Source organism: Leuciscus leuciscus (genome assembly GCF_965113295.1).
Source record: "Leuciscus leuciscus genome assembly, chromosome: 14".
Taxonomy (NCBI): domain Eukaryota; kingdom Metazoa; phylum Chordata; class Actinopteri; order Cypriniformes; family Leuciscidae; genus Leuciscus; species Leuciscus leuciscus.
Genome location: NC_138738.1, coordinates 16,625,351 through 16,639,530, shown reverse-complemented (window position 1 = coordinate 16,639,530; position 14,180 = coordinate 16,625,351). Strand labels below are relative to the sequence as shown.

The 14,180-nt window shown below is 37.6% G+C and overlaps 1 protein-coding gene across 4 annotated transcripts in view; it reads right to left on the bottom strand.

Moving 5' to 3' along the window:
- The window catches only part of lepr (leptin receptor), a 34,878-nt gene extending 24,872 nt beyond the window's left edge, over positions 1 to 10,006 (bottom strand). For 2 of the 4 annotated variants that reach the window (XM_082136002.1, XM_082136003.1), the window contains exons 1-2: positions 2,530 to 3,868; positions 26 to 208 (exon numbers count right to left, since the gene is read on the bottom strand). In XM_082136002.1, the coding sequence (XP_081992128.1) occupies positions 26 to 208; positions 2,530 to 2,602 (256 nt within the window). In that variant the 5' untranslated portion in view covers positions 2,603 to 3,868. Of the gene's footprint in view, positions 1 to 25; positions 209 to 2,529; positions 3,869 to 3,889; positions 3,943 to 4,246; positions 8,844 to 9,754 lie in introns of those variants that run through there. The other 2 variants (XM_082136004.1, XM_082136005.1) reach the window with 2 other exon arrangements.
- Positions 10,007 to 14,180: the final 4,174 nt, after the last annotated feature.

Sequence of the window (14,180 nt, the reverse complement as noted above, 5' to 3'; positions counted from 1 at the left end):
GTAATATCAGACATGATGAATTTACCAGAAAGGGTGAGTGATTCGGGTTTTGTAGCATTTAGCAGCTGACACGGTTCTGCAGGTTGGTGTTCTGAAAGACTACAGTCAACTGTCTGAGCAAAGGGCAGCTCACAACATAGCAGAGATGTCCACTTCAGGTCTTCATAAACACCACCCCTGCCATCTGAAGGACTCGGAGCAGCAAGACCTGAAACACAAGGATCTCAACGTGAGTGACATTCATTTGCAATACTGTTCAAATTGAAAAATCAAACAGTGGGGAAAAACAAACAAACGGCAGACCAATGCCATTTATAAGAAAAAACATCTATAGACAGATTCAATTCTTAGAAGTGCTCAGAACTGAACATTCATCTGAAAGCTGCTCAAGGACGACACAACTTGTGTAGTACTGCAACATAAGCGAGCTCTCATATATTTCCAGACAAGATAGTCTTTTTTTTTTTCTTGAGTGTGTGTACTCAGTTATTTTAAGAAAATCTTAATAAAGAGCACGATTAATGTATTAAATGTAGTGTGTTAACTTTCTGCACCACACGGAGCTATAAAAATAATGACTATTCCCAAACAAGTTTCCCGAATACTCCCCCATCTGCCATTGGTCGGTAAGACAGATAAATGCCAAACAATGCCATCAGTGGAGTTACTGTGTTTTACAGTTTTCAGTCACATGACTAACAAAGAGACCTGGAGGGCAAAACATCCATAGAACTGCAGCACAGGCTTGTCAATTTTCCATCTGTATTCAGCCACAAATATTTAGATCACCTCTCCAATGAAGAAAAACTCAAATATGTGGACAAAATGCAAGTTTTGGTCTTGATAATTATATTGAGCACCTGCTGCAGTATTTCCCTAATACAGTGGGATGATCTAAAACGCTTAACGGTGTATTACGGTATACAAAAGCACTTAAAGCGGCGCTATGCCGTTTTGGCAATTTCGTTTTCGCTTTTTGCTCACAGGTTTCTCTATAGAGCTCCCCCTACAGCTTCAGAATAGATATTTGACAACACGATCGTCAAAACTCGTTGGCGACTCTCCCCTCTCCCATCTTCTACCTCTGGTCATGTGCATTTGTTTTCAAAGAAGCCGGCGAACGCACGGAGCCATTTCCACTGAGGTATGTATGATACACAGAAGGCTAGCATATAAATGTTTAGATAGTGTATGTGTGCAGTGCCATAAAGCAATTTGTTACATCGCAAGACCTAATATCACACGATACTTCCTGACGGCTCGCCGGCCCAAAGTTGCAAGGGTGGTTTGTCCGCTCACAGGCGCTAGGGGGGTCCGAGAAGACCACCATTCAACCCGAAAAAAGTCATATAACCATTCCAGTGATGCCGAGGCTGTTCAGTTAAGGTAAATTAAGCTTAAAAAAACTGCATAGTTCCCCTTTAAAGTGCCTTAATGTACTAAAACAGTTATATAAAAAGATCAAATTCAGTGTACAGCTTATTGATGATACATTCTATATACAAGCAAGCAGATGAGCCCGAATATGAACGCAACGCTCTAAATGGTTAGCCGTTTTCTTTATGAAGATTTCTATGGAAAAATGCTTAACAAGAAACTGTGGGTTGCATTTATATTATGGATTTATTTGCCTGCCTGTACATAGTATGCATCTTTAATAATGTGTATACTGATTTTGGTATTTTAATATCAGTCTTACTACATTAGCACTTAGTACAAACCTGGTAAAAATGCAGGCAATTGAGGAAAGCCTTGTTTTGCCCTCCAGGTGGTCGATCCTATAAGGGTCTGACATCACGTGAAAGCTATAAATTGTGACAGGCTGGTCAGGATGATCAAACAGAGCAATAGTGCCGCAGTATTAGAATTTTTTGTGGAAATCAACCTGCAAATGGCTTACTCAGTTGTCTCTGCATATTAAAATGGGAAAAATATTTTGACATCAGACTTTAGGGATGCACCAATATTAATTTTATGTTATTAACAAATCAATATGGCACTGATATTGTGCATCCCTATCCATTTACATTCATTAATTTAGCAGAAAATGACTAAATTAAATGACAATACACTTTCAGTTACCAGTTGCACTACTGTTTTTGAAGGCCTGTGGCCCTTTCTCATCTGTACATCTGTCTATAGGTGAGGCCCCTGTGTGGCCGTTAAAGGTTTATAGTCTGATTCATGATATGGGTGTAATCACCACCCTCCTCCAGCCCTTACTTTCAATCTATCTCTCTCTCTCACTATCTCTCTGTCTTTTCCTATCTCTCCGTCCATTCATCAGCCTCCTGCACTCTGTGCGCTCAAGCATAACCCACACTAATGCATCTCTGAGGTGGACAGAGGGACTGTTGACAGCTGGTGGGTGTCCAGCATGTTTTGTAGGTCTTTGCCTCGACAACAAATGGGAAATGGAAAACAATGTGAAGACGCTAGATAGCGGGTCAGGATAACACAGATAATTTGAATGAAAACAGGAAGCATCATTTTTGCAAAGCAGTTACAGTAAATGCATCAACGACTCACCTTGTGAAACGGTAATGAAATTCCCAAGAAGCGTAAGCGTGATAAACAAAAACCTGTGGGAAAGAGAGGACATCTGTAAAACGGTTCACTATGGATATGACTCACTATCTTCTTCCATGCTGGAATGGTCAAATCTTTAAGCTCAAACAGTGTGACAGTGTTAAGTTGACTCACTATACACCAGTCCCATTCCAATGCTGCCTAATTCAAATGATTTCTGTTGTTGTTTAATTACAAAGCTTCCAACAAAATTACATAGATTTGTATATTTTCTCATTAAAACATGAGGAGTACCTATTGAAATGTAAGTATCACAATGTTACAGTAGGTTATTGCTATGCAGTGTTATTTTCGTTTTGTTTATATATAGTTTTTATTCATATTTTTAATTAGCTTTTATTTTCATATTTTCATCATCATTTCATCTTAATTTAAGTTTTAGTAATTTTGTTATTTGCTTTTATCATTTTTCTTAATATTTCTGTTTACTATAGCTTTCATTTAGGTTTAGTAATTTTAGTACTTCAACTTATTACAATCAGTTGCTAAAGGAACATTTCTAATTCTCATGCACGTTTTTTGAGTTTAAGTTTCTCAAAAGAATATTTATTTTTTATTTCATTCCATCTTTATTTCAATTAATGAAAAATATTTTTAATAGTGTTAGTTTTAGCAACAATAACAACACTGCTGGAGTGTTTTAAATGGTCGCTATTGGCAAATTTGAAAAAATATATGACTCGGGTCCCACCTTCAATGTAAGTCTATTAGGGATGTACCTTTATAACAGTTCTTATCTGACACCGATAAGGCAGTAACTATTTTAATGTTATGGCCAATATTAAATTTATACTTTTTTGTCTAAAGTAAAACAAAATGCACAATTATACACCACAGTATTAAACATTCACAATATTGACTGATACCGATAAATGTAAAAATATCAGCCGATAAGCAATTTGCCGATAATATGCCGATATACAGTACAATGCAGCTCTAAAGTGTATGAGATTTTATTTTCTATTTTCAGTAGAAAATCGCAAGTCAGATTGCGTAAATAAAATTAGCACGCCTCTCCCCATCAAGCTACATGATTTGGAAAATGTTAAGAAAGACAATTAGAAGAATGTGTCATCAAACTCCATCTCATAAAAAAAGACATTTGCATGAAATGTGTGCAATATCACATGGCTAGTTTTACATACTCCAAAACAAAACAACTTAACCAAATTACAGAAATGTAAATTAGGCTACCTCTCATTAACAATTCATTAACCATTAGGAAATGAGTAATCAGTATTAGTCATATGCCTCAATGCTATAATCCAAGGCCTTATAAAATCTAATTAGAGATACTTGCATCATTTCACTTGATCGTGAGCTTCATTTCTCTTCTTGCTGGAGTGATGGAGCCTGCAAAGAGAGAGAATAAGAGAGGAATGGTGACAAGAACCTCTGTGTGGGAAAATTCTTAGACACACAAATTCAATTAACATGAAAACACTGCAGAAGAAAAGCGTAGGCATAGTTTGACTCTCTTAAGGGACAAAGACTTCATTCCTGAGTCACTTAGTGGAAAATAGAGCAGGCAAAAAGTTTTTGCCACGCATTTCACGTATCAGGCAGTAATATGACACCAGTTTCAGACTGAATTACTCTGCTCTAACCATATTTACTTTTGATTCACTGGCATACTCTCTCTGACGAGGCAAATCACCTTTCTTGTTCAAATCAATGACGAGCACGACATGCTTCCCTGAATCCCATTTTATCAGGCAGTGGATGTATTTACATTCTAAGATAAATTAACAAAGCGAAACATAGTTTTGATTGAATGCCTGTGCAAACATGTTAACGACAGCAACGCCCATGTTTTAGCATTTCCTGCCATTTTATTCTAAGCAATATTGTGAAATCAGAAACCTGTTTTGCCACAATTATGCAATGATGTTCCAGCCAGTACACAAGTGACCTAGTGAACAAAGTAAATGTATAAAAAATTTCAATACTAATGTTTCGTTACCTGACTTTCATTCAGCAAATATAACACTACAGACCCCATAATGCAATGTTTTCCACACCATCTGTTAGAGCCACCTGGATTTGCTGCTGAACCAAACATGATATAAGATAATCTGACATAAAAACAGATCAGCAATGAATATGGAGGGAGACAAGCCAAGTGGCCATTTACGTAAAGCCTTTTTCCATGAAGGCTCTTGTGATAAGTTCCCTATCAAATATCAAAACAACTTTGATGATGTTCAATTTTGAGTCAACAACATAAAACCAAATGCTCACCTAAACAAATATTAACTCAGGTGAGGTCAAATGCTGGAACATCTTAAATAGAGGTCGACCGATTGATCGGTTTTCCCATTCCAAAAATCCATATCGATAGTTTTTCTGGGTTGCGTCCCTTGCTAGAACGGCTGAGATGGGGCTGCTGTCATTATACTGTACAAGAGCGGCCTCCATTGGCGAAATAAAAACTATCACTGTAGCCTCATGGAGTTTGTTTTGACACTAGGGCTGGGCAAAAAAATATATTTTTTGATTCTTAATTTTTTTAAATGTGGTCAATTCGATATCGTTTTTTTTTTTTTTTTTTTTTTTTTTGATGTAGTCGATTCGATATCGATTTGTGTTTTTTTTTATATATATAATATCGAGCCACGAATCGATATTTTTTCCATATGTATTCCCGCAAACATTAAACATCATATCCGATTGACGTTAATCTTATTATTAGTCTTCTTTACAGCGGGGACCCTGACATTCATTCAGTGCTGAACAAGGTGGATGCAAGACCGCCTTTCAGCTTGAAAGACGTTCTGGACAGTTGAAGGACACTGTCAGTGTCCCGACCGTGCCAGTGCTGCATGAACACAAAAGTTTATAATTTGCACACGTTTTCAAGCCTTGAAAGCGCAAGAGAACTCGCACGGCTGCACGTCTCAGACACCGTGTAAATAATCAAATTAATTCTCTTTGACGTCTCCGCTTAAGTGGACAAATTCACACAAATTTATCTCAAAATGTCCCAGAGAACGTCTCGGTTACATATGTAACCCTCGTTCCCTGAGAGAGGGATCAGAGACGTCTCGTCGTGACCGACGATTTTGGAGCGCGATCCCAAAATCGTCGAGAGTGACCGAACGATAGGGCACTGCTGTTACACCTACCTGAAAAACCTTAAAGCATTGATTATTTCATTTGTATCTTGGTTCTATTGTCTTTATTTATTTGTGCTATTCCTTGTAGTTTAATTATTTGTTCTTTTTTATTAATGACTGTTTACTTTTAAAATACTTTTAAAAGTAGTTTTAGCTGTGGTATCAAAATTGGAATCGAGGATTGTTAAATTTCACTGGTATCTAAAAATGTCGGTGTCATAACCTTATTTATTACAATACAAGGATACATGGCTCAAAAACGACAAAACAATAACAAATCAAAAATAGAGAATCAAACTAAATTGAGATCTCGTGAATCGGAATCGAATCGGGACATCTGAATCAATACCCAGCCCTATTTACAAGCACGCTACACTTCATGTGGATTTAAAACAGACAATAAAACGGTATGTTATAACACTGTATTGACATTACCGTACATGTTTTCATATTATTATAAAGAAATTAATTTGTTGACTTGACTTTATTCTGCATTAACAGCAGTGTTTTCTGTCGAGGCTGAGGGGACGCTAACATTAGTAGCCAACCACAAACAGTTAAAACAATGTGACAAAAATACACACAATTCCGATCTAAGTGTTTAATGTCACAATTGCTACCATCTATTTGTATTAGTTTATATCCAGCTGGTCGATGTTCATTATGCAGCGAAGTTGCATATTTAAAGCTAGAGACATGAGAAAGAAATCTATCGTCTTTAAGCCGACAGAAACAAACAAATCAGAAATGGTTTGATTATTGCAATGAGGGAAAATGGTGATATAGCGAAGCCACTCAAAACGGAGTCAACATGTACTGGAATTGTGCCTTCAGTTGCACCCACAGGTGATTATCAAATTAAATGCAGCAGAACTGGGTAAAAAGATCAAACCAATAGATGTTTACCCCCAAATGACCAACTTCAAGTGACACAATAGTGATAATTAAAGGGGTTTCTAACTACCTTTCAGTTACTAGCCCAAACAGATCTTTAACCATTTTAAATTACAATACTTTTTAATTAGAGGATCAGAAATTGATCAACCCATCAAAGTTGATAAGCAATTGGAATCCTACACTCCTTTTCTGATTTTCTGAACTGTCGTGCAACGCAAAGTCCGAAACATACACATTCGAATTGTTCCTTTCAAAGAACCGGTAAAAAGACTTCTTCTTTACCGGCCTTGGTTCCAGTAATATTTTTTCAATAGGGATTTTGAAAAAAGTCTTTATGAAAGAGTTATAAAAGCCATGAACCAAACCAACGAGCTACAAGGTGGTTACAAACTTTGATTTGAAGCAAAAAAGTTTTTGAAAATCAGCAGTATAGGGGAAATTTACTTTTAAAAGTAATGTTACAACTCCCTAAAAAAGTAACTAATTGAGTAAGTTACTTTTTATGGAATAGAATGTGTTAGGTTACTTCTGCATTACTTTTTCTCACCTAGGCTGGAATTGCTTGTTTGTTTGTAATAACAAAACAAAAAAGTTATATTTTTGGCAAATGTAAAGGCTTTTTCAGTGGTTTGAGTCCCGGTCGAGCCAGGAGGCCTTTCTGTGTGGAGTTTGCATGTTCTCCCTGTGTCTGTGTGGGTTACCCCACAATGCAAAAACATGTATTGGTAAATTGGAGAGTAAATTGTCCGTAGGTGTGAATGCATGTGTGTATGCATGTGTGTGTGAGTCTCAAGCCATGTAATGGGAAGGGTTTGGGAGAGACCTTGTGACCTACCCCTGAAGAAAAATCATCGGCAAGAAAATTCTTGGATAGTGAATCACCATACAGATATGACTGAAATGGATGAAAGGCTCTTTCACACTAAAAGTGAAATGAAATGAAAATTCAAGCCTGTACGGTGGAGGGCGCATCTCAAACAAATCTTTCAGCTGTGCTGCCATTCTGGATTGCAGGAGAAGAAAGTTCAACACTGGGTGCTTCTCATTACTCAAATTGATACTTCCTCGTTTCCTCACTCCTCCGTCCTCCAGCCCGTGACCCGGAAACCCATCAAATTCAGCCATCTTGAAGGACATCTCAATTCTCTAAATGCACCGCGAGGAGGCGAGGAACGAGGAGTGAGGAAGCTTCCAGAGGAGCTATGAGTGAGAATGCACAGGTGTATCCTATGCAAAAGTCTTTCTTGTCGAGAAACCTAACGCTCGTATAAATTCTCCTCCCCCTTCAAATCTATCACAATAATTTAGAATTTATGCTTTACCTTTGCAGTTTAAATCATACATCACACATATATCAACAGGGAATCTTGCTTTATCTTTATTATTTAATTATTTCTTAAATAACCACACTTTAACAACATAAGGTCAGATCCTTTGAGTGCAGCTGATGAAGCTTTGAAGAGTGATCAAGAATATTCCAATCCAATATACAAATAAGATTTCCTTCGATTCCTCCGTCCTCATTTTCTTTCCTTGCAGCCTTCCCTCGCATCCTATAGGGGGTGGAGCTGAGACGCAAGGAAAGGAAACGAGGATGCACAAATAAGAAATGAGAAGCACCCTCTTACTTCAGCAATAAAAACAAAAAAATGAAATGCAAATGTGATGTTTAACTAAAGTCACTTTTGTTTATTATTATGGTTGAATTGGATCGTCAAAGGTCAGCAACAAAGACATTGGTTAATAAAGTGAGATTAAATACATAAAATACATAAATATTGAATCTGTTTTGTGCATGTGAGATGAGTAAATGCCTGCTCATACTTAGTCTAGAGGTAATAACCATCATGTTTACACAGCACACACACAACTCCTCTGCACCATACTGTAGACCAGGACTTTATTTTGTCTATCAGGAATTAATTAGGTGGTTGGATCATTGTGGTTTGCTAATACTGTGATCTCAGGTTGTCCCACCTTCACACCGAAAAACACATCATCAGAGAAGAGACTAGAGGTGGCTGTTATTAAGTTATTAAGATTAGGAGGGCACATGATTTATGTGAAAAAACATGAAACGCATGAAAAAAAAAATGGGGTGCACATATAAATCATTTATAATAAACACTGCAAATTTCAAGGTTCCATGAAAAAATAAGAATTTACCAACAACCTTGTAGCTCACATAGGCCTGTCTCATGTGTAAAAATAAAATAAAACACATTTTATTTCTAATTTCTAGGCTATACCATTTTAATTTGTTGCAGCCATTATATAAAAAACAAAGAATCTACATATAAGGTGTATAATTCGCTTGTAATAATGAATTTACTTCTTTTTTTTTAAGTTTAAAAAAGTTGGTGATAAAAACTGTCATACACAACTGTCGCACCATCAGTTAAATGCTCAGTTCAGTCCACATGCTCTAACTCAGCTCATTCAGCCCTTCAGCTCATTATGAATCGGACATATCTGAAAGAGCTGATTCCCAGTTCAATTAATCCGTTAATTGAGTTTGACCTATTTTTTACAGTCTATGAGTTTAACTCACAAACTGCTCAGACCGATTTTTTAATGCTTCCACTTTCCAAACAAACAATCAAATTAGGCTACATAATTAAATATCTGAAAATAACAACACTTGTTCAGCCTTAGGTTGAGCATAGACAGCATAGCCGATTAGTAATCCGGTTCAATCGATTCACTAAAAGTTCTAACTCAAAGAACTATTTGTCCACGAATTGGACGTCGATTGACATCATGGACACGGAAACACCGACATTGCCGCCGACACAGAATGGAGGAGGAAACCCCAAGACAATTGTACTACCTCTGATATTCAACTGCTAAGCAAAACCACAACATGAATCGTGTCTGTGTAGATAAACAAACATTAGACTGGTCACTGGAGGAACAATATCTAGTGTAGGCTGCATAGTGTTTAGATAAGCGCGCGCACAAAACAGGTTACTGAATTATAAAAGGTGACTAAACAAATAGGAAATTAATGAAAACGTCATCGTGGTTTATGATTAAAAGATGACAGGGGAGATGAAGTGACTTAGAAGTGATCGATCAGTTTTACCGTTATAACTGCTGCCTGAGATCATCCGCTTGAACTCACAATGTGAAATATGTGAAGAATGTCTCACCTGAGGTAATCGCACTTCTGACTGTCCCCAGATTTGATCCAACTATCTTATCAAAGTCTTACGTGTTCTACTCCACACAAAAATGAGCTTCAGATCCAGAGGTAAACTCTTCCTCCTGTAATAAAGAATGTCTGTAGTCGGTTATGCAGACTAGGAGAGGCGTGTGACTTTCTGAATGTTTCCAGAGCTCGGCATCCTGAACTCGAGCACTGCCGCTGTGCTGTGAGTTTCCCGGCGGAGGGAGGAGCAAGAGCAACATGCAAGGAGCCTATTGCGTCACACCATAACTATCTTCATTGTTTCATTTTTGGCAAGGAAAAGAAAGTCTGCAACATTTGTATGTACACACCTTCCTTGAGGAAATATCTGAATACCTCTATTCTATTCTATTCTATTCCAGTGAAATTCATATTCGGGTAGGCTTACTGGCTTCCCATGCTTAATGTTAATTTCTTTATTTTCAACCCCAAACGCTTCCGACATAAGAACAGAAAATATAGTTGAAGTTAAAGTTGAAATTGATCACACTTCAATCAATAATGTGGTATTTTTAACAATAATACTCTATCGTAACTGTTTCAACAGAGTAATAATTGGTTAAAACGAATGAAACGAACGTCTTACTGTATGACTGTATCACTCGCACTGTTGCAGTTTAGCAACATAACGTCATCCACATGATCTCAACATGCTGTCATCATCTAAAATGAGCGCGAGGAGGCACTCACGTGACGTGCTTCTCTGATTTGCCAAACTGTGGACAAATTAAATTTACTTCAAATCTGATTTTCACTGTGCACATTTTCTTTATACTTAGGCTAAGCCATCTCTCACTTATTAAAATCTATTTATTAATTTTTAGACCAATCACTTATTATAGCCTTTCATAAGAAAATATATTCCATCATTATTTAATATTATAACAACATAAAGGCGTTTATTCATCTCTGCTGTGACATCTATTAGACCTTGGATGATGTTGAACCCACAAGCGATTTTTCGGTAAGGCTACACAAAATACTCACAAACATTTGAGTCACATATGTGAATGCAGATACCAACACCAAATCAGTAAGTTATCAATGATGCTCAGAGGCTTGAATGTTTATCAATTTCTATCAGCTTTTTCCAGGCCCATACACATAATGCTACTACGGCAAGCCCTGTGCTCACAATAAACATTTAAATGCATGACTTGCACTATGTGGCCCCTCTCATGCTGTGATTTGGACCAAGAACACCATCTCCTTAGATGTTCACAGCAGGATGGAGACAGTCAGCAGGAGGAAATTTGGATGGCGACCGTGTTTATCAAAACCTTATAAAAATAAAAACCTTAAAATCCATTACTATAGTATATATCCATAACAAACATAGGCTCTATGAATTGGATTTACAGCTGTGGAAAACAAAGGTGTAGCCAACTGGCCAACCATATTTAACACACACACACACACACACACACACATACATATATATATATATATATATATATATAACTGTAAAAAAAAAATCTGTAAAAATAGGGCACAATGTGATTGTGTATAAATATGAAGGAATTTTCCTTATTGTGTTTTTACATGTGTTTTGCCTGTATTTTGAAATAAGCATTGTATTCGGTTGTGTTTTAATGGTTAATGGAAATTTCCAAAAAAATACTGGATAATATCCTGGCAGAAAATTACCAGTAAATATTTTTTATATATATGTTTTTTTTTTTTTTTTTTTTTACATATAATGCATTCTGTTACCAAACTGCTCTGAGACTTGGTGAAAGATCCAAACGCAGCTCTATTTCAAGGTAATCCATAATAGCCAAGAACAGGCAATAGGTCAAAAACACACAGTAGTAAGAATAATCCATATAACATACAAAGTACAAGAAACAGGTAATAAGGCAAACAAGGCAATCCAGGTAACAGGCAGATGATCAAAACCAAAGAACAGGAAACCTGTTCTATAAGGACACAAAGGATACATCCGATGCATCCTTCAAAACAGGCAGAATGAAGGACGCAAAATGAAGGCTTCAGCAACGTTTGATGACGTGGCAGCCGAGATATGCAGCATTCGTAGGATGCTTTCCTACCTTTTGAGAAAGAGCTTATAGGCAACATTGACAAGCAAATGACACACAGGTGGAAGTAATCAAACTGAGTCCAGGCAATGGGTTATGGGAAATGTAGTTCATGGTGAGATTAAGGAGTCGGGGGCAGTGCCCTCTGATGGAGATCATCGGATCATGAGAATCAACACATTCACATTAAACAAGTATTAAAATGAATATGAATTATCTCCCATGTTTCATATTGGTTGATAAAACTGTCGTACAGTGAAGTCGAACATGTCAAAAAGAGTTGGTTCTCAGGTCATTGAGTCAGTTCAGTGATTAGATGCAATAAGATGATTCATGTTGTTCTCCCCGCAGGTTCTCCAAGTTTACAGGTGTTGCCGCAGTAAACGGTGACAGTGGAACAGATGCGTTTGTGTGGGTAAATGTTTGCATGTGGGCTGCAAATGGTTTGTATGAATCTCAGTGTAGTGTAGGTGTTCTTTGACTGCAGGGGGGCTGACACTCTCCTTCTGCTTAGGTCTGGCCCAGAAAAATGAGACTAGTCATGCATAGCATGAGCTGTGGTTAAATCACTAGCGCCTGGGGAGCATCACCAAGGGAGATATTTCAAATGAGTCACAACATGGCCTCTAATACTGCATTATGGCTGCACAGCAACTGTTGCACTGATTGTTATTATGTAAAGCACCAAAAACACAAAACCAATTAAAGAACCATAATATCCACAAAATATGCATTTTTCCTAGAAACTAAAACGTTTTTTGAAATGGCTAGAGGAAAGTATCATGCGTTTACTTTCGTTGTAGCACATATTGCATCTGTCAAATCAAATCATTTTTTTAACCATTTTCTCGCGTTGCGTCGAAATTGACGCTATGGGAACGCATTGCGTGATTGCATCATGAAGCACTTGTAAAATCAGTCCAATGGCGTATAGGCGGGTGACGTCATGGCAGGAAGCTATAAAGCGCACCCAGACCAAACATTGTCAGCTTCTGTGTCTTCAGCAAGCGCTCTCTGTGAAATCTGTCTCTGTCTATTTATTGTGTTTGTCCTCAAGCATATTATATATCTAGACAGGAATATAATGGCGAGCAAACAGCATTTTGGATCGTGTGTTCCTCCCCGCCCTCGCTTCATTACGAGTGGGGATACACGCGATTTATGTGTTGTTTGTTTGGGAGAAGAGCATGCACGGTCAGCTCTAGTAAAATGGGGCTGACAGTGTTCATTCATAATTCCTGACGTGTAACATATGCACTTCGAGAGTTTTAGCTCTGCTCCTGTTGGCTTTCTTCTCGAGGGAAGAAAGTCGAGAAAGATTCTTTGGCTTGGATCTCGCGTTTGCCGAGGCAGCGCGTAGATTAAGGCTACGGGTCTGCAATAAAGATTCTGTGACTCGATCTCGGATCTCGCGTGTGCTGAGGCAGCGCGTAGATTACGGGGCTGCAATAAGAATCTAATGGCTCAGATCGCGCGTTTGCCGAGGCAGCGCGTAGATTATGAGTCTGCATCTCTGCAATAAGAATCTAGTGGCTCAGATCGCGCGTTTGCCGAGGCAGCGCGTAGATTATGAGTCTGCATCTCTGCAATAAGAATCTAGTGGCTCAGATCGCTCGTTTGCCGAGGCAGCGCGTAGATTATGAGTCTGCATCTCTGCAATAAGAATCTAGTGGCTCAGATCGCGCGTTTGCCGAGGCAACGTGTAGATTAATGGGTCTGATATATTTATACACACAGGGAACTGAGCAGACGGGAATTTCCTTTTCTCTCTTTCTCTATTATGATTGTTTGCAAACTAATCATGTGTTTGTAGACTATTATTGTGGTTCTTTTTGTTTGAGAATATAATATGAATTTAATTCGGAGAAATTAAATATTTGTCTTGCTTTGAAAGAAGATGTATGAAAATAATATATTCAATTTTTCATCCAGACCAAGTTCTATATCTGATCTCTGAGGAGTTAGATGTCTATATTAATGTAGTATTCAGCCTTTCATCCAGACCGTGTTTACTTGTCTAGTTGATATTGGCTGCATTTAATTTTTGAGAGAATTAAATATGTACTCTTCTGATCTCTGAGGAGTTATGTCTATATTAATATAGCATTCAGCCTTTCATCCAGACCGTTTCTACTTGTCTGGTTGACATTTGGCTGCATTTAATTTTTGAGAAAATTAAATATGTACTTATCTGACCTCTGAGGAGGTAGATTTCGGTATTAATATACTATTCAGCCTTTCATCCAGACCGTGTTGACTGGTCTGGTTGATCTTTGGCTGCATTTAATTCTGAGGAAATAAATGGTGAAATTCCTGGGAGGAAATTAATAACACCTCATTATAAGGAGC